The 27,114-nt window shown below is 38.8% G+C and overlaps 1 protein-coding gene across 1 annotated transcript in view; it reads right to left on the bottom strand.

Moving 5' to 3' along the window:
- Positions 1-27,114, bottom strand: part of LOC122798558 (nitric oxide synthase, brain-like) — a 638,878-nt gene that overhangs the window by 211,568 nt on the left and 400,196 nt on the right. The window contains exon 16 of the mRNA XM_044067612.1: positions 21,135-21,309. Within this exon, the coding sequence (XP_043923547.1) occupies positions 21,135-21,309 (175 nt within the window). The remainder of the gene's footprint in view (positions 1-21,134; positions 21,310-27,114) is intronic.

Here is a 27,114-nt window from a genome sequence, read left to right as displayed (position 1 = left end):
GCCTGTCTTTTTCCTCCATTAAAATCCACACCTCATTATAACACAGAACCCCTCCCTCTTCTCTCATCCACTGTTCAAGCAGTTCCTCAGAGGGGCCAAAAATTTGAGACCACCCAGGAGAGCTCCAACCCCAGCCTAGGACCTTAACTTTGTTTTGGAGAAACTCACTCTACCTCCTTTCGAGCCAGCTTCTATTGCAGACTTAAAATTTCTTTCTTGGAAAACAGCTTTCCTTTTAGCAATCACTTCAGCTAGAAGGGTATCTGAATTACAGGGCCTTATGGCAGTGGAGCCTTTCATCATCTTTCATGCGGACAGGGTGTCCCTCAGAACCAATCCATCCTTCATGCCCAAGGTGGTATCCAGTGTGGCTCTTAATCAGTCGATTCATCTGTCAACCTTCTTTCCCAATCCACAGAACAAAGGGAAATGGATACTGCATTCCTTAGATGTGCACAGACAACTCAGATTCTACTTGGACAGGACTAAGCCTCAAAGGAAATCTGTACAAATGCTGGTAGCATTTGCTGCAGTGGCAGAGGGGAAGGCTATTTCAAAGCAAACCATTTCCAAATGGATAGGCCATTGTATTCTTTTCTGCTATAAGCACCATGGAAAACCTATCCCCTAAGGGATCAGACCTCACTCCACCAGGGCTGCATCTACCTCTACAGCCTTTCCCAGAGGCGTCCCTACCAGGGACATCCTAGAAGCTGCTACCTGGAGTTCTGTACATACTTTCACCAAGCATTATCATTTGCCAATTTTCTCTAAATCCAGAGCTGGCTTTGCCACTGCAGTATTGCAGGGCCTTATAGCTGGTCCTAATGCTATCTAATTTCCTCCTCCCAACCATAGCTTTGCAAATCTACCCAAATGTAATGACTGCAACAGTGAAACACGAAGAACATAATACAGTTGTGTACACTTACCATAAATGTAGATATTCGAGTGTATTCATTGTTGCAGTCCTGGTTACCCTCCCTCCAGCCCCCTAATTTGTTTGGGCTATACCTCTACTTTCCTCTACTATGCTTAAAAGCCTTTTTGTTGTATTTGTTTTTTTTTTGTTGGAGGTATATCATTGTACTTTTATATTTAATTGCTCTCCATTAGGAGGGCACCTGACATCTGGGACAAGAAAATCTGATGTAATGGCGTCAGCTGCATATTTTATACCCCTGATTACCTGATGTCATGGAAGAAGGGACAGCAACTCATGCAGGACCCAAGACTTTGTTAAACAGGCCGACTTAGGGCTACCTGCAAGCAGATAACCCAAATATAATGACTGCAACAGTGAATACACTTGAGCATCTACATTTATGGTAAGTGTACACAACTGTACTTTCTAAAGACTTAAACCTTGCCTGTGATATAAATAGGATCTGCTGGAGAGATAGGTATCTATCTCAGAGACTACCCCATCTATGGAACAGGCTCCCCTTCCATGTGAAGCAGAGTTCATAGGTTCATAGATTAGTACTAAGCTAACTGCCCTTGCGAGCCATTTTAAGCCTAGCCAATTATCCCTTGTGAGACTCAAACCCTGCACTTTGTGTTTGTAAGGCGAACACCTTAACAATTAGGCCACCCTCCGAACCCTAAATAAACAGCCCTTGCAGGTCTTGAACCCATGATCCTGTACACTATTGCCACATCAGTTAACCACTAAGCAATTGGAGCTCTTCCCTAATCCAATTCAAGTGCAACTTGGACAATTGGATCGGAAACCGGAAATTCATCCATGGTTTAGCACCTATGTCTCTGATGCAAACAGGTAACCTGTAAATGGTTCATCTTCCAGACCCATGCTTACACTTATCAAGGGCATCAGAACTTGTTAGAGATTTGGAATGCATGGCTAGGCTTAAAAAGGCCCTTGTGGTTGTTAACCTAGTAAGCACCTATGAACATATCTGACACTAAACAGTAATTGTAACAGCAACAGAGTAACAGTCTGACAGTATATTATATAGATAATGTTTAACATTACTACAAAATAGCACAATGGAAAGCTTCTGCAGTGAAGTAAGAAAATAATTTAAAACTTAAAATTCAATTTTTCTTTTAGTAAAAATTACTGATGCCAAATAAAAAAATAACTGTACTCATTTATGCCCCTGTTGATAAGACAATGGTACAAGCCTGGAATGAAGTCCTTTCCAGTCAGACAACACTCTCTACTGGGTGCATTTAGAAGTATCCTCTCAAGCACCAGATAAGAGTTATGATTGTAAGATGGTGCTCAAATGTATTTTTCTATCTTTGGTGAAGCAGTAGCCCTCATTGTGTAATTAATTAATAACTAACAAACTTAAAGGAAGTGAATAATTCAGTCTTGTAGACAAAAGCATGAATTACACCTTGTTTTATTTATTTTATGTTATTTAGAATGTGCTAACCAGGTCAGAGCACTGATCTGCATAGGTTCATAGTTTGGTACTAGGCTATCGGCCCTAGGGCCTGTGCAAGCCTAGCCATAACAATTCCCAATTCCCTGGATATTTCTTCCCACAATATTTACTTCTCTGGGCCCCTGTCTAGCAGGGCGACTGACATGATCCCTGGGGGTGAATTTCCTATCTCCCATTCAATCATATAGGTTCATAGGTTGGTACTAGGCTATCAGCCCTAGGGCCTATGCAAGCCTAGCCATAACATAATAGATCATTTAGGCCTGCTCAGTCATTAGAAAACAAAAGTAGCAATTAAATACATGGTTAGATCAATTGTGAGGGATTAGTAAGTAAGAGCCAGCTGTCTTCAAAGTTGTCAAACTTTGCTTTGCAGTAAAAGTGGTGAATCCTCAGTAATATTGCAAATACTTAAGCATAGTGAAAATGCTGTTACCATTTTAGCTTTCAGGATGTTTACTAAAATACAGGATGCATTGAGAAAAATAAATAAAGCAAAACAGAAACATATCATCCCATCTCCAAGGTTGTTCAACCATAAAAATGCTAGAGGAACATAGTGTCCCCTACCAGGGGTATTTGCATGATTACAAGATATGCAATGCTCAGTTTCTGCCAATAAGCAAAAAGGTATCATATTTTGTGTGACTATGTAAATAGACCCAGGAAGGACATTTGTAATAGCTTTACATTACAGACTAGTGATTACTAACAATGATGGTATTAAAGAAAGTACTGTATCAGGAGACAGTAGTTTCCAAGTGAAGACATTTCATCTGCAGAATTTTGATGCGTACTGGCACATGCAAGGTACAACGTTGCTGTAGAAGGAGGTACGGAGCTTTTTTTTTAAATTTTGGGATCTTCACGTTATACATTGTTCCCAGGATGACAACAGGTATTTATATTAATCAAATCTGTAACATTGGCTGTCTGGAAAATGTTATGTTAGTTAAGTCAGTGGGTTCTCAGCAGGATTAAATAGGGTCAGGCCATAAAATAGCTTAGCAGTCAAACATGTTGGCAGGATCAATAAAATCAGAAAATCGAGCTCATGATAAAGTCAGAAGGTCCATGGAAAGATTTAATGGACAGAGTATAGGGTCCCTAGAAACACAGGAAAATAAGACAAATACTAGTCAAAAAATCAGAGGGACCTAGCCCTATAAGCTTTTAAGAAGACATACATAAACAGTCTTGCCAAAAATAATGGGGTTACAAGGGCCTCAAATCAGTGACAGATTTTAAGCATTATTCTTACAAATTTAGAAAGTCAGTACAATAACAAGTTTTGCATTAGCATACATTTTCTGAAGGATATGAATTCTGAAACTCAAATTATGTCATTATTTTTTTACTTCATTCCTCAATGTTTTGAGATCACTACAGCTTTATGAAGAAGAAACCAAAAGTATGAGGCAACAAATCCAAGGATCCTGCAAAAATCTCAACAGTTGAAAGGTACAGATTAAGTTCCATGTGGAACTGTACCATTCACAGAATATATGTGTGTTTATTCTCAAGTCAATGGAAAATGTAATGTACCAAGCCAGATTTTGAGTGTTCCAGAAGAACACAGAGTAAATCAGAAAATATTATGTATTTGAAATGTTATTCATTGGTGTTATTTCTTTGTGGGATTGGTTCACCCCTCTCAACGTCTGAGAATAAGAAATCTGGACAAAGCCTAAAGTAACTTGGGGAGGGGGGGCAAAAGCACAAAATAAATGACAGATCTTAAAAAATTGCTAGAATTACAAGTTGTGGATTAGCATGTATTTTCTGATTATTATTAGTTTCTGATATGTACAAAAGTTTCAGAATATCTGATAAATTAGAGAACAATAAATTAGATATGTAAAAAGGAGGAAAAGGATCTTAACGGTTAAGTTACAGTGAAGATAAGTTAAAGTAGACTTAAGTGATGTAACCTGAGGGGTAACAGGTACAGTTTGCTTGTTTGACTAAATGTTATTTTTAGTAGAGAATGGAACTTGGAATAAAAGGATGACACTTTAATTTTAGGTGGAAGGGACCACAGTTTGGACCAAAGTATTGGGAATGCACAGTCAGAGGTAGCGGATGGTAAGATTAGTGTTTTAGGGCTTAAGTGGTTCAACTTTCTGAGGTTGTATGTTGGGATATGTCTCAGTGGTTTTGAGGTTAAAAGATGGACAGTATTTTCAAGTAGGAGTAACAGTCGCGATGCTAGGAGCAGGTCTGCTCTTTTGTTAACCTAGAGCCTTTTTGCCCATTTCAGCAGTATACTGTGCTGTTCATTTCCTGAGGAGCATGTAATAGATCTACATATTTCATTTATTAGTGTTTGAATACTGGTGGAGTTTTTGGTAGAGGCTGCTGGTGTAAGAGAAAGGCTGATTTTGGGTTGAGGGTGTAGGATTCATTTCCTTATTGCAGACCTGGTGAAGTGTGAGAGGAAAAGCGATAATTTTTTGAGTCCAGAAAAGAAGGGGATACATTTTTTTAGTGTATCATCAAGACACAGATGGAGGTTGAGTGAGGGATATGATCAGAAATCAAGATACTTTAAAGAGGAGATTTGTTATAATAAATAGTTGTTGTGATCATAGATTGTTAAAGTTTTCTTGGATTTGCTGAGTTTTTGTTTAGTTCCAAAAAAGCATAGATTTAGTTTTGGATGTATTTAGTATGAGGTTTGTAGTAGTAAACCACTCACAATGGTGATTGAAGTTGGATTGTAGATCTTGCTGTAAGGTAGTTATGGAGTGGTTGGAGTGGGAGAAGACCATACCATCTACATAGAGGAGTAGGTAGTTATGGAGTGGTTGGAGTGGGAGAAGACCATACCATCTACATAGAGGAGTAGGGGAATGTTAAGATCGAGTGAAAGTCTATTGATGTACACAGATAATGGAAGCGAGGCAAGAATAGATCTATGAGGTAGACTTTTGAGTTGTGGAGAGGAAAGAGATGGGTACAGAAGATATAGTTCACTGAGAAATGGTAGACAGATCATTTTGGAATGAAAGAATGGCAAGCTCTGATGAGGTATATAAAACTTGAACCAGAGAACACAGCTTTGTTTGTTAACATGAATATTTCTTCTGTCAGAAACCAGATGGCTGTGGCCATGCATCTGCTATACCAGAAGCCTTGTTTTTGTGTGTGTGTGTGTGTGTGTGTGTGTGTGTGTGTGTGTGTGTGTGTGTGTGTGTGAAAAGATGGCATTTAGTAATGTATTCAGTGAGTTGAAGGAAGATCATTTTCTGAAAGATTTTGCACAGGGTTGGGAGGATGGAATTGGGGCAGTAGTCTGATGGGAGTGTGGGTTGCCTTTGTTTGGGCAGTGGATTTATTATTCCACAATTTCATATCTCAGGCATAGTGTTGGTAGTAAATCAAAGATTAAAGATATGTTTTTGGGGTGCAACAATGAAGTCACAACAGCAGTATATGAGCCATGTATATAGGCTCTCTAGACCTGGGGGACTTTCCAGCTGTATTTGTTCCAGTAAAGGGATAATGTCTTTGAATGAGCTCTGTCAGAAATACAAGTGAGAGAGCCATGGTGGATGGGATTAGGGAGCATTTATGGGAGTTCTTGTAGCACATTTAGGGAAGTCACTAAAGTATATGTGGAAATCATCAGCAGATTAGCTGCTGTGGAAGTGTGAGGCAGGTTATGTTTTGTGAGGTTATTGACTTCTTTCCAATATTTCCTTGGACTGCATTTAAGTGAGTTTTTGGAGGTATAAAATTGAATGACTTATGTGTCTTTGTAAAGGCTATTTTGGCCAGGTTTCTTAGATTTGAATACTGCTGTTAGTTTTCTGGAATGGGATTGAATACTGCTGTTTGTTTTCTGGAATGGGATTACATTTCCAGAAGTGTCAGGATTCATCCCAGAGTTGAAAGAGGGGTTTTAACTGGTGGGTTAGCTACATTTAAGGTGTGGAGTTATACAATTTAGAGAGTATGGAAACTGTCTGTCTTATATACTGGAGAGTGTGTGTTAAAGGAGTTCAGCTGCTTCTTTAGGATTTGTGTTGTTTAGATTAGAGGTAATGATGGTAGGGAAGAATCTGGACAGCCTCTGTACCCATGAGACAAGATGGAAGGACAGTGCAGCAAAGTCATTTAGCTTGAGATCTATAGTCAACTACTTACAGGGAGGAGAGACTAGAAATGGTATTGGAGTGGAGGTGAGAGAGAAGCTTCAGATGACAATGACAGATGTCATCAGAATCAATGACAGATGCATGGCAGTCAAACTTTAGTATAATGAAAGGGCAGTATTCATGATCTCAGCCTATGTCCCACAACAGGGTTGTGATAGCAGTAAAAACAGAGAATTCAGGCAAGAGTTGCAGAACCTTCTAGATAAGGCAGGACAACATGAATTGTTAATAACAGAGGACCTGAATGCACATATTGGGACAGACATAACTGGATATAAGGACAAGGTTGAAGACCTGGAAGTTGACTGGAGAAAAAACACAAGAATTTAAGAAGATACTCAGGGATGTAGTACCTACAGAAGAAGAGGAAATAGGTGGAGTTGAAGAAGAAGAGCATGAGCACCTCAAGACATAATCTGTGAGGACTGTAGAACAGACTTGTGGCCAAGTCAAGTATGGAAATAAGGTATAGAAATGAAAGCTGGGGAATGCAGGAGTCCAGAAAGTCATCAAAAAAAGGAGTGCTGAAAAAACTGGTAGAGAGAAATCCTAGACCAGGCTAAGAAGGAATAATGGTCGGCTAATAAAGCGGCTAAGAGAGGAGTTGTATTAGCAAAGAAAAAGACATCATAGGCACTCTACAAGCTTCTGGAAAAGGACTGCAGTTTTTTCCCCTGTCACCCCCAGTCCTCTCCACCAGGGTGGCACAAAGAAGTTCTGTCAGGTTACAAGGCAAAGACAGAAAGATAAAGAAGACAGAAATCAGACATGCTTCATAAGGAATGCCAGCAACATACTGCTTACAAGTCCACAGGACAACCACAACAGATGGAAGGAGGACTTCCACCATCTTCTGAAAGAAGAAAGCACCAGAGAAGCTGTACTTCCCCAGACACAGCCTATAATAAAAGAAGAGGAGGGGCCCACTCTAAGAGAAGTAAGGACAGTACTAAAGAAAATGAAGTTAAGGATAGGAGCAAGCTTAGATGGGGTTACATTGGATACGATCAAGATGTTGAGCAAGATAGGGAAGAAATGGCTCCTGAGGGTACTCATAGCAGAATGGAGAGAAAGATGTATCGCAGATGACTGGAGAATAAACATACTAGTGCCACTATACAAGAATAAAGGTGACATCCAGAACTGTAGGCAGCATAGAGGTATCAGACTCCTGTTGCACTGCATGAAATTTCTGTAGAGGGTGACTAATAAACGGATACACAGAGTAGTAGAAAGTAAGATGGGAGATGAGCAGTTTAGATTTAGATTTGGATTTAGCACAAGTGACCCAATGTTTGCATTTTGGCAGATAGTTGACAAAAAGCTAGAGATGAGGAAAAAGTCCAACTGGGCATTTCTAGGCTTGGTGAAAGCATATGATAAGATTGCAAGAAGGCTGATTTGGGCAGTTGTGTGGTAGTTAAAATTCCCAGAAACATTGGTAGAATTAGCACAGGCTATGTACAAAGACCTAGTGACAAGTACAAACAGTATTAATCTGACAGAGTGGGTGTGCATCATGATTCAGTGCTGAATAGTCTGCTGTTTGTACCGGTGATAGACTATATTAGGAAAGAGATCAGAGGAGATAGATCTCTGTGCAGACAAACTTCCTATACTTCAGTATACTACTTCCTATACTGAACCAGGGAATATAGCAAATTTGCTGGTGAATAGATTTAGATCCAGATGAACCCCGTCACTCCCAGTCCCCACACCAAGAAATAGTCTCCAGACAGGCTTTGTCCCTAGGGAATGGAGCACTGCAATGTTCATCCTTCTACACAAAGGCAGATCATTGACAGACCCAGGGAACTACAGACCCATAAGTTTGACTATTATATGCAAGGCCATGGAAAAATTATCACGGACCTATTAAACAAAGACTTAGGAAATCTTCAAACACTGGACCCATCTCAGTTAATTTTCATCTTAAAGCCTTATCCCTGAACTATGCCTAACAGGCAAGGCATTCTTTCATCCAGCCTTGATGGATGTGCTTCACATTCACAAAACAAACAACACTAAAATTACCCAATCTAAGGATCTAAACCTTGTCTGTGACAAACAGTACAGGTATTTGTCTCAGAGATTACACCTTCTCCAGAAAATACTCCACTTTCATGTGAAACAGTGCTCTTCCCTAAGCCTGTTCAGTCATAGTTTGGACCAATGGATGGGAAATCACAAATTCATCCCTGGCTTCCACCTGTGGCCCTTATGGACAGGGGCAGTTTGTACATACCCAAAGGCATGGGCTTATGCTAAAGCCATTCTAGCCTGTGGCATTGAAAATTGGGAAAACTGAGGAATGAATAGCTAGGCTTAAAAAGGTTCTATGGCCATTAGCCTGGTAACCTCCTATGAGCCTATGATCCTATGTATCATTACAGGCAGACTCTGATCAAGATCTTCAGCAAAGGGTAGAGGAATGGAATGCAAAGCTGAAGGCACATAGGATGAAACAGTACAGATAAGAAAGTTGTAATGACAGCAAATGGGGAGATCAGCAGAATCTGAGAATTGAGATAGAAGGGCAAATAGTGAAATAGGTTAACAGCCTCAAGTATCTGGTATGGGTGGTTAGCATAGCTCTCAATTGTCCAGATTTTTGCATAATGTCTTAATTTTTGCCTTACATGTATGGTATGTTCCTCATAGAAGTTGTGGTTTTAAGGTAAATCACTGAAGGTTGAAGTTACTAAATAATGGCATACATTTGAGTTTCAGACTTCATATCCTTCAGGAAAAATGCATGTTAACACAAATCCTGTTTTTCTAGCAACCTTCTGTGTTTATAAGTGCAATATTTAAAATTTGTCCCTATTCTTGAGCCTTTGTTCCCTTATTATTTTCTGTTTTGTCTGGATTTCTTGTTCTAAGAGTTTGGTATGGTGGATAAGGAAAAGGGAAGTCTGAACGAGAACGTCAAAGTAGAATAAGAGGGGCTGCAGCCAACTGGCATACGGGAAAATACATGACAGAAGAATGCCAAAGAAGCTGACGCGTAATGCGTACACAGCCATGGTGTGACCAGTACTACTGTATGGTACAAAAACATGGGCAGCAAAAGCAGAACAGTTGAGGAAGTTAAAGGTGATGCAGATGAAGTGCCTGAGATGGGTGATAGAATGCACACTGTGGGGCAGACAAAGAAATGAGGACATCAGTGCAGAAGTTAAAGTGGCTTCAGTTGCAGATAAGGTTAAAGAAAACAGATTATAGTGATGCGGGCACATGTGCAGAAAAGCAGAAGAATCTGGTGAAGTAGATTTGGGACAAGCAGGAAGAAGGCAAGAGGAAACAAGGGCATCCAGCAACGAGGTGCATGGATTGTCTGAGAAAAGACCTGTGACAGTCAGACATGACTGTTGAAGAAGGTAGGAGATATGTAGAAAATGGGAATAAGGGGATGATGATGATGATGATGATGATGATGATGATATATAAGACACACAGACACAGATATTTCCACAGTACACACATGTCAAGGTATGCAAGTGCAGTGTCATCCAGGTGCCCTCACATGTCATATGTTGGGTGCCTACAAAGTCACATGACACACTTGTGGGGGGTGCCCTGGTCAAAGATTATTGCAGGAGATGCCCTGGCAAATAGGAAATGGGATTGCCATGGTCCTATATACCAGTATGGCTATAGTATTATATAACAGGGAGGCCTTGCAAATGTGTTACTGCATGTCTTAGCTAGGTAGATAAAGTGGTTGGAGGCCATGGTCAGTAATACATGCATGGTGTTTTCTAGCACATACTCTCAGATAATATTATGCCTTGTCACCAGATTTAGAGGTACAGACACCTGGGGGAAGTAACACCTAGAGAAGTTCACAAGCCAGGTGAATGGTGTGCTACTGCAGGTCCTATGTGTGTGGTTAGCATGCACCTACTGAGCAAAGGTGATGCAGACCAGCAGCTGAGGTACCTCATCTGGTAGGACATGTATGCAGTGGGCAGCCATGAGGTCCCTACAATACAGGTGAAGGAAAGTTCATGATATGATCTCTAGTACAAAGGAAAAGATTTGGGACATCAAAGTGGACAGGACCATCATAAGGGGAGACCCACAAGAAATGAAGTAGATGATGGTGGTGGAAGAGTTTTTGGTATCACTCATCAGTCTAAAAGACAGACCCCTTGCACCAGCTGGTGGTTTGAATGAATGCCAGTAGGAGAAGCACTGGTATTGACCATAATAGTATGACACGATACTTGCCTATACACATAGTAAAGAAGATATGACTGTTGAATACATATGCATCTGTTCTATAAGGAACTCTAGTCTGCAAGTGGAATATCCTGCAGAACAAGGCACATGTTCCAATCTATTGTACACCACTCTTTATCATGTGCGTCATTATGAATGCCACTGAGAGTTACTCAAACTTGTGAACAGCACTAAACACTGATAAACTGATAAAAACACAGTCAGCACGAAGGCTAGAAACCAGTAAAAAGTATTTCCTTTAGCAACAGTGAATTATTAATTTCTGGATCTGAATTTGATTTCTTTGACATTACTTTTAATGTAAATAATACCATTACTATTGTCCCTAATTCCAGTGGAAACTTTAAAATATGTAATTACAGTTCCAAAAATATTACTGTGCCATGTGCAAACCTGTTAGAAAAAGGATTTACTTTTGTGCCTGTTAGAAGAGCTAAGTTCGATGAGGTCCTAATCAATTTCAAATTATTCTTAAGAAAATTGAACCTCGCTTTCTTTTTTGAAACACAAAACACACACCACTACAGCCTGAGCATCCAAGTGCTCTGGATTATGCGAAACACTCCACATTTAATGACAAGTGAAGCCACTGTTCGCTGTTCCGCATTGAACAGCTGTGGCTCCGCTATATGTATTCTTATTGGTTTGTGTACCGCAATTACTGCCATTCAGCATCGCAGTATACAAACCAATCCATAGCTGTGCTGCCCTTCCACATTACACAGCACTGGCTTTGCTCTACAGTTTTTGACTGGCTTGTACACTGCATTTACAGCCAATCGCGAATGCGGTGTACGAGCTAACCAAGTAACGCGTTTCAGGACAGGAGCCAATGAGAGCTCCCCAATACCGGTCAATCACATTCTGCTGTGGATTGAAGATGGGATTGGGACTTGGAAGCCAGGAGAGGAGTCAGTAAGCTGAAGGGACTTCAGAGGCCTTGCTTTGGTGGATCAAGATTGGTCAGATGGATTACTAGAAGGCTAAGGTTTGTGTTACTGCCTGCTGGACAACTGGGGCTGATCAGATCATCATTTTGGATTAAATTTCATGCTGTGTGGAGACTGCGTCTGTGGATTATAGGCAAAGGTAAATGCTTTATAAATGTAGCTGCAATGTTACCTCTGCGAGAATTTCTATCCTTGAGAACCTGTATGCTAGCAACTTTCTAAGTTTACGAGAGCAATATTTAGTGTCTCTGTTTTTGTGCTGTTTGTCCCTGGTATGTCTGTTGTATACCAACACAGATCCTGTTATTCTAGCAATATTTCCAAGTTTATCAGAGCAATATTTCTGTGTTTATAAGAACAATATTTAGTGTCTCTAGTTTTGTGCTGCTTGTCCCTAGTATGTCTGTTGTATGCCAACATAGATCTTGTTTTAGCAATATTTCCAAGTTTATAAGAGTAATATTTCTAAGTTTATAAGAGCAATATTTAAAGTTTCTCAATTTTTGTGCTGCTTGTCCTCTTATTATGTTGGGCTTTGTCCAGATTTCTTGCACTAAGAGGTTGAGAGGTATGTCAGGATGGATGTCAGAAGTGAGTTATTTATAGTAATGACATGATTTAAAGTAGACAGGATGCTGTTTAACTTGGTCTAACTAAAATCATTTGTGTGACTTGTAATGTCAGTTTAGAAAATGTAGTAAATGTGAATTGTATTTTTGTAAAGTGATGGTTCATTTACGTATGGTGTAGATATGGTATTGCAGATTATAAAACAAAGGTTTTGGATCTGATAAGTGTCTTATTGAATTTTACAGATGTTCTACCATGCTCCATGGCAATGGCATGTTTTGCGCAGTCCGAAAATAGGATGTTCCAGATTTTGACCATTTGTTACACATTGTTAAGGTCTGTGTTCCACATTGGCCTCTTAAGAGATTGAGACCTATGACTACAGCATCTGGGTGTAAAACATTGAGTACTTTTATTCCTCCATCTCTTCCCATCACCTCACTTTTTGAGAAAATATGTGAGGTAGAGATGCGTGATTTTTTGAATACTAAGAAATTTTAGGCGGTTTACAATATGACAAAAATTGAGTTTGAACTATTACGAGAACTATGTAATAACGCTAACATAAGGAAAATGAAATCAGACAAGGGAGGGGGAATCGTGATCATGAATAAAAATTATTACGTTAACAAAACGCTTACACTATTATACACTGATACATATGAAGAGACCAGTTTGAATGAGATGAATATCACTTTTCGCAAAGACGATACTGGCGGACTTATTTTTAATGGACCAGATTTCTATGGCCAGATTAGAATTTTTAAAGGTTATTAATCCAAGAACACCTGCCATTTTTGGAATACCAAAAATGCATAAGGATCTGGCAGATCCACCTTTTTGGTCAATAGTGGATGTTAGCACCTCCAAAACATTTTTTATAGACTGATATATTGGCCAGCACACCAAAAACTTGCTTAGTCAATATCCATCTTACCTAAAGGATTCATGGCACTTTCTAGGCAAGGTCAAGCGGAGCCGTTACTATGATGATGTTATATTTGTAACCACAGATGTGGCGAACATCCTAGAGAACAATTTCATAGTTGTTGAAAAACAATTGTTCAAGCAAAAAACAGGTGTGGCCATGGGGGCAGCCTGTGCCTCCTCTTTTGCCTACACTATTATATACTGATACATATGAAGAGACCAGTTTGAATGAGATGAATATCACTTTTCACAAAGACTTGATACTGGAGGACTTATTGTTAATGGACCAGATTTCTATGGCAAATTAGAATTTTTAAAGGTTATTAATCCAGGAACACCTGCCATTATTTGGAATACCAAAAATACATAAGGATCTGGCAGATCCACCTTTTTGGCCAATACTGGATGTTAGCACCTCCAAAACATTTTTTTATAGCCTGATATATTGACCAGCACACCAAAAACTTGCTTAGTCAATATCCATCTTACCTAAAGGATTCATGGCACTTTCTAGGCAAGGCAAGCGGAGCCTTTACTATGATGATGTTATATTTGTAACCACAGATGTGGTTGATCTTTTTTTGGTCATAGCTCATAATACTGGTATTGAATGTTTTTTTAATATCTTAGTAGGCATACTAATTTTACTCATAGTAAGATATCCACTCTCACCACCCTTATGGAGATCATCCTAGAGAACAATTTCATAGTTTTTGAAAAACAATTGTTCAAGCAAAAAACAGGTGTGGCCATGGGGGCAGCCTGTGCCCCCTCTTTTGCCAACATTGTGCTGGCCTATTGGGAAACAAACCATGTCTTTAACAGCCTCTGTACCAATTCCTGATCATTCTACGCATGCTATCTGGAAGACAATTATTTTTTGGACAGACACAAGAGATAGGTTGGAGAAATTTTCTACATATTTACATACCACTACTACATTCTTGAAGTTCACCTTGCACATCTCTGAAGATGAGATCAATTATTAGATATTCATTTGTATAAGGATAGAGTCCATGGTGACTTCATTTCCACTATTTACAGAAAACCTACTTATTCAAACACCTTGTTACATTATACTAGCTGTCACCCCCACCACCAGAAAAAATCTTTAGTCAAGAGGCAATGTGTCTGGTTCTATATTAGAACATCGAAATTTCAAAACTTCAAATGTTCTAATATCGAACCCTATTACACGAAAGTTGAAAATATTGAAGCAACAGAAAACCTAATTTTTTCCTAGGCAAAGAATTCAGTTGCCTGTTTCTGTTGCTTCGGTATTTTCAGCACTGTGCTGGAAAGTTATGGGGCGGGTAAAGGTAAGTGTGCAATTGAGTGCGGGTTAGGGTAGTTAGGGTTAGGGTGTGGGTTAGGTATGTGTGCGGTTGTGTGGATGTGAGGGTTAGGGCGGGTTAGGTGAGTTAGGGTTAGGGCGCGGGTTAGGTATGTGTGTGATTGTGTGGACATGAGGGTTATGGCGGGTTAGGTGAGTTAGGGTTAAGGCGCAGGTCAGGTAAGTGTGCGATTGTGTGGATGTGAGGGTTAAGGTGGGGTAGGTGAGTTAGGGTTAGGGCGCGGGTCAGGTAAGTGTGTGACAGTGATGGACCTTAGGGTTAGGGTTTGGGTTAAGGTAAGTGGATAGTTAATGGTGTGTGTGTAGTTTAGTGTAGGGTTAGGTGCAAGATTTTAGGTGTATGTGTGTGGATTGCTGTTTGTTTGGTGTGCTTGTGTTGTGTGTATGTGTTTTGGAACAACAAATTTTTTCCCTAGGAAAAAAAATTTGCTGTTCTGTATGTTCGATGTTTTTAGCTTTCGCGTAATAGGGTTCAATATTAGAACATTCGAAGTTTTGAAACTTCAATGTTCTAATATAGACCCAATGTGTCCGGTTGGCCAGAATGGTTTCTGATGACACAGAATTCCAGATGAAATGCAGTATCCTGAAAGATATGTTTCTTAAAAAAGGCTATCCTGAGTCTTTTTTAAATAGTATTTTTAAAGAAATCATACAGAAAAGAGCATCTAGCCATTTTAGTCCTCTTCTAGGAACTGTACAACTTAATGTGGTTTCTATTTCATCTAACAGGGGGGATGATAATTATAACAGGGCACTAGTGCTGACTTTTGATTACTTTGAAGACATCAAGCATATCATCAAGAAAAACTGGTGCATTTTCACCATAGACTCCCATTATAAAAAAGTGGTGGGAGAAAAAAACAGGATAGTCTATCAAAAAAATCACTTGATTGAGCTATTGATTTCCAAGGCAAGATGAGAAAGTGCAGGTCTTGTACTCAATGTCAGTATATCTTAGAGACAGAAACCGTGTCCTTTTATAAATATGGACACATAGCATTGAAGAAAAAATACAGCTGTAATTCAAAAGGTGTTGTTTATATAGCATTTTGTCAGCAATGCCCAGCATTCCATACAGGCAAAACTATCAAACAACTTCGAACCAGAATTTATCAGCACATTTATAGCATTAAAAAACATGATGAAAACAATGCCTTGGCTAAACATTTGTTACTTCATGACCAGTATGAATTTAAATTTGCCATAATTGACCATGTTGACTTGGAGGAAAGGGGAGGTTCCCAAAATTTATTTTTGGAACTAAAAGAAGTACAATGGCAACTTCGACTTAATGCCACAGTACCCCCAGGTCTCAATGATCAATGCTCTATACAGCACATTTTAAAGCTAAAGGCAACTTCAGAGTGGAAATAATGTAGTATTTTTAACTAACATTTTTTTAAATAAATGCTTATATATCATGCATTGTGTTGTAGCAGGTTTTACCTGCAATTTATTTTTCTATTTTTCTATTTATATTTTTGTATTCACTTAAGGGTTGAGGTTTTAATATTTTTGTTTAAAGCTTTCATTTGTTTGAGTACTGTTGCTTTAAAATGTACTTGGTCCAGTGTTAGTTGCATCTAATTAGACGTCAAGTGTATATAAATGTTGGTTGTTCCTTTAAGATGTTATTCTGAAGAAGTCTTGTTTACTGTGAGACAAAAGCACTAAATTAAATACTTTTTACTGGTTTCTAGCCTTCGTGCTGACTTTTTTTATCAGTTACTCAAACTTCATATCTGTTAGCTTACAATGGCTTCATACTATTAATACATTTACAGGTTCCTTTGGTGGAAGGTTCAATACAGTGAGACAACATATGCCTAACAACAGTATTGCTACTGTGGTAGCAACTTGAAGTTGCAAAGTCTGATGTCACAGTAGCACTGTCTGTGATATAGGGGAAGGGAACTCCTGCATTCACAGGTAAAGAGATCTCACTGGATCCCAAATGGACCCCTCAGGTACATTACCTCTTATGTGAACATGCCCACCATAGGGGAGATACACAGGAAGTTCAATGCTAGTATGATTACTGCAATCAACTAGCAGGTGTGCAGGTCACAAATCCAAATACAGATGTTTGTTGTGCACATGACTGTGGAACTGGTGAGTTTGCTGAGTGGTATGTGTGTGGACATGGGGCAGCAGTTTAGTTGACAACAGCATCAACACAATGATACAATAATGGTACCGTGGTCACCATTGATAAATATCACATCAATATGTTCATCTTTATAACACATTATGAACTCAATACAGTTTGCTTAAGTTGGTTATGTAGTCAGTGACTCATGGAGGGATCTGGACACATGGGTGTGTATGAGAGGTTTACATTTGAGGACAGAAACCACTGCAGAAACATCATCAATATTGCATGTTGGTGCACAGTTGTGCACACTTGGTTTGTTGTACGCCACCAGTAGAATACCTCCTCAGTCTCATAGCTCCACCTCAGTAATGTCATAGAATAAAGCAAGCTCCAGTGTGGCTAGCCCACAAAGTGGACACTGACAGTGGCCTTTTAGTGGCACTCCATCTCTTTTTCTGGTTGATGTGATCCCCTACAGCTAACATGTTGAACCCTGTCAATGATTATGTAAATGCACCTCACTGCCAACCCTGGAAGAAATGATCCCTGATAACAAACTACCCAGAGTGTAAGGCTGTTGACATCACCTGCCATGACCATACCCTACATTGTTGTGCTGCAGTTAACTATCACCTATGTAGATGATGACTCCTTAACACATGCAGAGATATTGATGTCTGATGCACAGGGAGACCAAATCATGCACTGCTCTACACATAGGTTCATAGATGTTTACTAGGATAACGACCACAAGGGGTAGTCTCTGGGATACATACTTGTCTCTCCAGCAGGTCCTATTTATATACACAGTCTGAATGTTCCACCATGAATCATATTATTCTGTATTCTCTGTATCTTGATCCATAATTGTGAATCAGACACTGCCTGATTGCCTGTTGGAATATATTTAGTGTCCATTAGTGCTTCAGTGTCTTCTGTTGTTTCACCTTCCTGCCCCGTCGCTGCTGCTATGTCACATTGCACATGTCCTGCTATAGTGCTACTTAGTTGCACTACCTCTTTTCACAAGACTGTGTTATGTAACATGGCACATGCTACAAATATTTTCCTACATATATCAGGACTGTTACTTTAGTGCCCTATCAGAGGTGTCTAAACAGCAACATCTATATTTAGAAGTCAAAATACAAATTCAGCAGTGTTTTTTTTTTTCAGTTTGGGTATGATATTTGTCATTTCCTTCATAGTCTGTGGGTTGCAAATATAGGGACTATCATCCATGACTCAGGGCCATATGTGTCATTATGAGCAACATGCAAGGTGCACATTATATACAGCCTTCTCCCATCATGCATGGTAGACAATTTTATCTGCAGTGTGTGTGTCTTCTTACAAGCTAGATGACCCTGTGGGAAGTCACTTTGCACGAACCATTAGTATCAGTTGGATGTGTGACAAATGGGGGAGTCATGTAAACTGATTCAGAGGGCATTGAACATATTTTAGATAATACCCTTGGTATTCCAGACAGCTTGACAGTTAAAGGAGTAGTAGCCTTCCATCTTAAGCATCTGTATGTGTCTGATGACTTTAGAGTAACATGGTGCACTCTAAGGTGTCTGGGACCTCTGAGAAATATGCAGTCTTGTGCAGTGTTCAGAAGGTGTTGGTTCCCTCCTTCTCTGGTCTTGAGAGCCAGATGTGCTTCTACACATATTTCAGTAAAGTGTTTTGATACTGTTCACTTATTCTGAAGTATACCTGATATGTTCTCAGTAGGTTGCAGGAATGTCCCTCTAGTTAAGATGGATGGGCAATGCTACACATAGCTTTGTGTCCACAGGAATGTGCATACCACACATACCCCTTAATTCCTCTTGTTGGTGATACAGTTCAACTAATTCATGAAGTGTATTCTTGTTCACTATTAAGTCATTATCTGTTGATCTGTCAGATGCTGATTTGTAAAAAAAATGCCTACAACATTTTTATTGTTGTTGGCAGCCATAAGTCAGATCATATCTAACACTGGCTGCAGTCGCGACTGTCAAAGCATGTGTGACAAAGGATATACTGCCAGCAAAGCTAGCTGGAATTTTATAAAGAAGTATATATGTTGTTTGTGAATATTAGCAAGATTTATATAAGATACTTGTGTTACAAATATATTAGAACTGTATGTCATGTATATATCAAACTAAGTTTATACAGACATGTGTGCTGAAAAGATATTTTATAAAGTGCATGTGCTTAAAATGTAACCACAGCATGCCCTACTGGAATAGAATAGAAATGTACATGCACTGTTGTAACTGTTTAAATGTATATATTTTAACAGTGGAAACTGGAATACAGGAGGTTAACTTCAGTCTAGCAAACTTCAGAAAAATAACTGAAATTAAATTACTATATGGCTAGGCCATAAAAAGATGTTATCTTTCAGTTTCAGTGCAACAAGGAGACACAGTGCCTAAACTAGGGAGCTTTATGTATTGTCTTGGAAGTGTTTTATTGTTTTATGACTTCCAACATCTGCCTAAGATCTGAGGAAAAGCCCTTGTCTATGTATTTTCACAGGTAGATGCTAAATGCTGCCAGTTGCCATCAATGGTTGTTTTGGGGCCTGGGAACTGGAGTCAGATGACAAGCGATGATGTAATTCTGCAAGTTATCCCAGCAGTAATATTTGAGATATTAATTTGAGAGGTCTCTGAGAGAGACACAGCATTCTGTATTTTGTATTCTGTCTTGGACCTGACAAGAAAACCCTTTCACCACACATTTGCCTTGCTCTACAATAAGTCTAGGGAATAGTATGATTCTCTTTGATATAGCCAGTTTAGATATTTTTCTTTATTTATATGCGACTGTCCTGCAATATTGTTTTAAATATTGAAACTCTAAGTACTGACAGCAATATATCTGCTCTGAATGTGAATAATGTGACTCTACACATGTTCCAGCACTGACTCTACATTGATAGAGCATGATACCTTCCCAATTCTCTAAGGATTGATGGGGCATCATACTTATTCTCATTTTGGGCATAGATACATTTTCAGTATGCCTTTTCTAACTCTGGCCATTGGTGTGGGAATATATCTCCTTTGGTTGAGGACATGGATGTTATAGCACAATACTTGTTCCAGGTTTAAATTTACCTGAGCCAGTCAGCTCTGAGTGTGAATAATCTCTAAAAGTGATGCATTTCTGGTTCAGATACCAATTACATATTTTTGCAAGTAGCTTTAAAACAAAGAGTTTAAGCTTTGCTACAGGGCCACCTCTGTTTTTCACCATCACCTTGGACAAAAAGGCATGTTAGACATTTTCAAAGTAGTGTCATGAGCTCAAAACTGCTGAACTCTTTAATGGACTGAAACATTCCCGGAAAGATAAAAAACAAAGACATTTTCAGCAACTCTGGTTTTGAAGAGCAGTAGGCTCACTTGAACATCTGACTGCAGCTGGAATACATTTTAGAAGGGGTGTAAACAAAGGCTCTTGTATGCTCTACATCCAAGAATAATTAAGTTTTTGACTGCTGTTAGAATTTAGGATAGTTTTAAGATGGCGCATGCTTTCCTGCATAGATTCCAGAGTCATCTCTCATTTATCTTACTATTTATTCACATTTAGCTCTTTTGTATTTATTGTGACTTACACACTGAACTTGGATACTTTTGTCCAAGTTTCTTATAGAATTATAACTAAATCAGTCCACCCACACTACTATCCCAGTTTGCGAGGGGCTCTTTATGGTAAATTGTTGCCATCAAAACACAGCCCTCTGTGCCATAACAGGTAAATCTAATGCCTCTTCAGATTACTAGGTATGTATTCTATACCCCACTCATTTCACTAAACAAGTCTTATAATTCTCTGCTTGTATTTTCAGTGTAAGTTTACTTACTTTCCTTTCAGTGTTAACTGTCTCTTAACTCTACAGGAAGTTCTCAGTGTAGACCCATTCTTGGAGTGGGGCAGGGTAAAAGAGGTGTAAACTACAGCATTTTTTTCTTGATGAACAGCATTTCTTGACTGTCTTCCCTTCTCTCCATGTCATTCACATTATCAAATCTTCCCCATACCTTTCAACCTCAACATAAGAAATCTGGACACAGCCTATAATAATGGTGGACAAAGGAGCATAAATAGGGACAATTTTTAAATATTGCTCTTACAAATTTAGAAAGTTGCTAGAATAACAGGATTTATGTTAGCATACATTTCCTGAAGGATAAAAAGTCTGAAACTCAAATGTGTGTCATTATTTAGTGACTTCAATCCTCAGTAATTTGCCAGAAAAACATCAATTTTATGAGGAGCAGACCGAAAATGTGTGGTAAAAATCTGGGCAGTCTGCAGAAATGTGGACAGTAGAGAGGTATACTATATGTTATTTCCAGTATTCAATTTGCTCTTAGTTTAAACTGTGGTATTGCTTACCTTGAAAACTTTCTTGGCCCAGGTTCGAAAAGCTTCTTCCTGTCCACAAAGCTCATCTCCTTCTGCTATGTCAAGGATTCGTTCACCTCCCAGCTCATCCAAACGTATGTCAACTGCATGGGCAAATGCACAGAAGTGAGGATATGCTCGAGACCCCAGTCCAAACACGGCATACCTAAGGTGGTACAAATAATAGTATTTCAGTTTTACCAAATCAGAGAAATACATAGTTGTACATAATAAAACCATAAAAATAATTTCTGCATTACCTAGACAATGCGTTGTTTTCTCTGTGGCACCCCAAAACAATGTACCCATACAATAGCAAAATAAATAAGCATAAAACACAGACTAGAATTCCCAGATTGATATATCATTTCACATTTGTTGTGGGTATTATTATGAATACCTTCATATGTATTGATACCTGCTACCATTTTCATCCTGGATAAGAGAAATTCCTCTAAAAGCAATAACTATTACATTAGTCTCCGAAGCACAAAGCAAGTTTGGTGAAGAACATAGCAACATGGGAGCTATAGTAGGCAAGAGATCTTGAGGCAAAACAATACCTAGCTATATATACCATTACAAAGATGTACCCGAACATCCGTGCCTCCCTTTTCAAGCACTTAATAGTGTTCATCTCCCAAATCAAGCAGGGCTGTACATGATGACCTTGGTGTAAGTTTGTGTCTAGCCATCAAGACTAGTCTTACAGCTTGTCAAACTAGTACTTAGTTTAACCTGTAGTGGTAATGTATTCCATAGACTGAGATTACACTTACATAGGAGCTTATCTTTCCAGCAAGCCTTATTAATGTGATGGTGTAGATTTAGCTACCTAGTGTGGGTGTTTATAGAAACACAGGTTTTGCAAGAAATAAAATAAGATTGGGTCTTTCATAGCACAAAAACCATGGAACAGTCTGAAGGCTACTGAAAGACATGCTGGTTTGTCTGGATAGTTGGATGCAATGCTTTTCATTTTCTAGGTTAAGTATCTTTAGGGCCTTTCCAGCTGAGTGATATGCTTTGATTTATACATAACAAAGGGTGCACTGTATTCAGCGATGGATCTAACAAGGGAATTGTACAGTGGTAGGAAGATTTCTTTGGATCCTGAAGGCATTCCTTTGGAAATTAACTAGCAAGACAGAAGGATTTCCTGAATATGGTGGAAAAATGATAGTCAAATGAGAGAGTCTTGTCAACATTAATACCCAGGTCTGTTATGACACTAAATGCTTGAAAAGGAGTACCTTTTATAATATATGAGTTGGAAACTGCTGCACTGCAACCAGTGCACTGTATTTGTGCATTTAGCTTGAGACCATTTTCAGTACTGTAGGAATATGCACATTCCAACCTTTGCTGTATCAGTGAATGAGTGAATAACAGTATCCCGTTTATAGTTATTAGAAAACTTGGTCAACTGCACTTCTGCGATATTGGATTGCATGGCTTGAAAATAAATTTCAGATAGGAAAGGGTCCAGAACCGATCTCTGTGGTATACCACTATTACAATTTTACATTCAGAGACGGTATCAACAACTTTCACAACCTGAGCTATGTCAGATAGCCAGTTTGCAATCTTGTCGATAACATATGGATTTAAATTAGATTTATTTTTTAATAATACCAGCATGGAGAATAGTGTTAAAAGCCTTGCATAAGTCAAGATAAGCAGCATGCACGTAGTGATCACTCTCCACACATTCTGTAGCCTTTCAAAAAAGCTTACTAGGTTCAGGAGACAGGATTTGCCCTTCACAAAAACCAAACTGATTAAAGTTTAGGTCTGTTAAGTTGCCTATATCTGCAGAAATTAGTTCTATGATACAGTCTGCAGCTTTGCATATAAAGGTTTTGAGGCTGATTAGCCTATAATTACCTGGGCCTGTGGAGGAGGCCAGCTTTGTACAGGAGAGTTACAGTGACTGTGGCCCAGGTATCAATCACAAACCCTTTGGACAGGATGAGACCAGTTTAATTTGAGGCTTGCACAGCAAATACTTGGCACTGGTAAGTATGTTGTTTAGGCACATACTTACCTTTGACAAAGGTTCTAAGACTTGTAGCCAGGGAAACTAAATTTTCAGGGATAAGGGGGTAACAGTATGGTTAGGTGAGATAACATTAACAGCACAAAGATACAACCACTCTCTATTGAGGAATTAAATACCAGTCTCACATGCGATAGACAGGGATACTCAGCACTATACTAATAAGGATGGTGTTTGATTTTGACATAACAAGTAAACTGGGGGGCAGACCTTACATCACTTACAGAAAAGGGTATAATTTAAAGAGTATAATGGAGATGAATAGTGGAGTGTCTCATCGGATTGAATGGACTTTCAAGTAAGTGTGAGGTGTACAAGTTTGACTTCAGTTCTGCCCTTGCCTGGAGTTCCTTTGGAGATTTCTTGGTGTGTGTCCCAGTGTGCCTTGTGGATTTAACTGGAGTTTCTTTGGTATACCTAGTTTATACTAATGTGGATGGTGTACCATTTGTTCTGTACATTACTGTAAAATTGAGAATACTGTTTGTTTTGTTTTGGCTTTTCCCGGTTAGGGGTCGCCACAGCGGAACTCCGGTCCACTAATGATTGGCAGTAGATTTTTTACGTGCCGAGTTTGCCAGCCCTGAAGCACAACCTTCAATGAAGGTACGCCCATTCACGCATGTCTCCACACAGAAGACACTTTAGCTGAGAATCGAATGGCACAACGTCTTGCTGTGAGACGACAACGCTACCGCAGCACCACCACCGCAGGTTAAAATTGAGAGTACTGTACTGTACTGTAATTAGCTGCTTGTCATATACATTTATAAATGTTTATAACCATATTGGCATTTTGTGGAGTTTTTCATATTTTGAAGAAGTTGCTCATTTTGCAGAAATAATTGTGAAGTTGAAACATAGAGATTCATAGAGAAAATCACTATACCAAGCTAAAATATTAAAACTGAAAAGTCAAAAGAGTTGAAAAACCTTATTTTCACTAAACTCTCCAAACAAAATCTATCCCACTCCTCTGTTAAGTGGTTTACCAGTTACCTACATGCAGTCAGATGGAAAAAAGCCACCTCCCATTTTCTTAATACTCCCACAGGTGTCCCCCAGGGTTCAATTTTAGGCCTCCTTCTATTCAATATATTCATAAATGATTTCTAGCAAGCCATCTCAAATGACAACCTTGTCCAATATGCCAACGATTCAACAATAATCTGCTCTGCCTCTTCTATACCCACCCTAGTTAAATTAATCCAAGATGCCTCCTCCTCCATTGGGCAATGGATGCTGGACAACCATCTAGCACTCAATGCTACTAAAACTAATCTTATAATATTTACTGCTTCCAAAACTACCACTGTAGATAAAACCTCATTCTCAGTCATCAGTCAAAATAATACTCCTCTCAAAATAGTCTCAAATGCTAAACTACTAGGAGTCCTGATCAATGACCAGCTAAAGTTTGATAATCATCTACAAGTAAATATAAAAAAAAACACACAAAAAATAGGCATGCTTTACCGCCACAACCGTTACATCTCTCCCTCCACTAGACTCACCCTCGCCAACACTTACTTAATCCCATCCCTCCTATACAGTGTCTCTATCCTTACCTGCAATCCTCCCTCAAGACTAAACTCTCCTCTTGCTATAATAAAATAACAAAATTTGCAACTGGCCATAGATCCACTTCCCATCACTGCACGAACTGAATTGGCTGAGCTGTCCAATTACCTCATCTATATTCAACTTGTCCAAGCACATAAACTTATTTTCACCCATTCTGTCTGTCCCTCTGTTGCCACCACCTTTAAAATGCACCAACCAAATAGACTTTTGAGATCTATTTCCCAAAATTTAATTGAACTGCATAAACTCGCGTGTCCACCAGGCAAACATTTAATGTCCTTCTCTCTAGCACACCATTGGAATTCCCTCCCACCTCTTATCCACACCACCAGTAGCCTCTCTTCATTCAAAACCTTACTTCACACACACCTAACTTCACTATGGGAATGTTCTTGCTCCCACCCCACATAATCTCCCTACACTATAGCTACTCTCTATAAGCTATAATTCACAACAGCCTCTCATTGTTTTGTACCCCTAATAAACTCTAGGAATTAGCATAGAATGGTACAGTTCAGTAGCCTAGAAATTAACTGCATAAATGAGAATAACTGTTAACAAATGTAGACTGTTTCCTGTTATTGCATTGTGCTAATATGTTAAACTGTTAAAAACTTTGACCGTAAATATTACTCTTATTGCATTGTACTAATATGTGCACTCTTCTTCTTTTGGCTTTTCCCAGTTAGGGGTTGCCACAGCAGATCACCTGTCTGCTCATGATTGACAGTGGAGTTTTGCTGTATCGAGTTGCCAGCCTGGCGCCCAACCTTCCACAGAAGGCACATACACACACGCACTCACACCTAGGGCCAATTTAGAGTATCCAATACATCTAAAGCATGTCTTTGGGATGCGGGAGGAAACCGGAGCACCTAGAGGAAACCCACATGAAAACAGGGAGGACATTAAGACTCCACACAGAAGGAACCCCAGTCGAGGATCGAACCAGAGAGCCTCTTGCTGTTAGGTGGAAATGCTAACCACTGCACCACTGTGGCCGCCCACTAATATGTGCACTCTACTATGTGTTTTTCTATTTGTTTAATTTTGCTTCATTTGTGCACATTACATTTCTCTAATAACTCACTGCTATGTTAAATCTTTAATTTGTAATTTTCTGGAGCTTTTCTCCCCAAGACTCCATTGAAAACGGGCTCCTCATAGCCCAATGGACTATCCTGACAAACTTTAAATAAATAAATAAAGAAAAAAGAAAAAAGAACACTGGCCATTATAACAGTTATCTGTTTTTTGAGCTCACTCCCTCCTTAAAATTTGCATTTCTTTCTGAGATTTTGCCAATATTCAAAAACAAAAAAGTATGGCTAAAGAGAATGTACCACAAGCTACTTAAGATAACTACTCCCAACAAACAAAATAACAATTGCAGTCCACAGATATGGCAACAATTGAATAACCACAGCCATAAAATATAAAAAGTATGTTTAATTACGAATGGTAAGCACTTTCACTAAATAGCTTAATCAGACCATGTAACAAAGTATTGCAAAGCATTTAAAAACATGAAAGAACCAATCAAATGATTTTGCAAAATGACATCAAATCATAGTAAAACCACTACATTGTAGCAAGAAGCCCTAGTAGGTACACTTGGTAAAAACTTAATATGTTGTCAAATTCACATGAATAACAAACTAATACAATGCAGATCTGAAAAGCTAGCATTCAACTGAAGTACTAGCTAATTGCTATTTGGTTAAAAGATACACACTCAATAAAACAAAACCTATATGCTTTTAAAAAGCACTTAAAAACGTTAGAGGCATAGAAATCGCTCCTATAGCACTCAATATGTTAACTGTTAAATACTGCTGGCATCAACAGTCACTACATTTCAATATATAAAATATGTGCAATATAACCCATTAAAAAACTTTATGGTACATGAAGATACAAACGCATTTCATGAAATACAGCCAATTTCTTGATTGTAAATGGCTGCATGTGAAAACGGTAGCAAGACCTTTATGTATAATATATGCACGGCTCACAAAAAACATTATTAATAATCCATGAGTTGTTAAATGCTACAACTATAACCCTTCGGTGACACATGCTATAGAGAATATAAGCTAGATAAATTATTTCAAAGGAAAATCAAATCACTCTAAAAAGCGAACGATACACTAGTTGTAAAAAAAGCTGCTAATATAAGCATTCACTGATATTCACTGTAACACTATCAACAAGTATGAAAAGTTGTGCAGCATATATTGTGAGCCAAATCAAGTTCAAAAACAGCTTATTATGATGTATTGTCTCACTATATGTATTATCTGAATCCATATAAAGGGAAAAATAGGG

The sequence above is a fragment of the Protopterus annectens genome, chromosome 3.part1, assembly GCF_019279795.1.
Source record: "Protopterus annectens isolate FY-2018-M chromosome 3.part1, PAN1.0, whole genome shotgun sequence".
In the NCBI taxonomy this organism is placed as follows: domain Eukaryota; kingdom Metazoa; phylum Chordata; order Ceratodontiformes; family Protopteridae; genus Protopterus; species Protopterus annectens.
The sequence above is the reverse complement of the archived record's forward strand: the minus strand, read 5'-3'. Positions and strand labels throughout refer to the sequence as shown.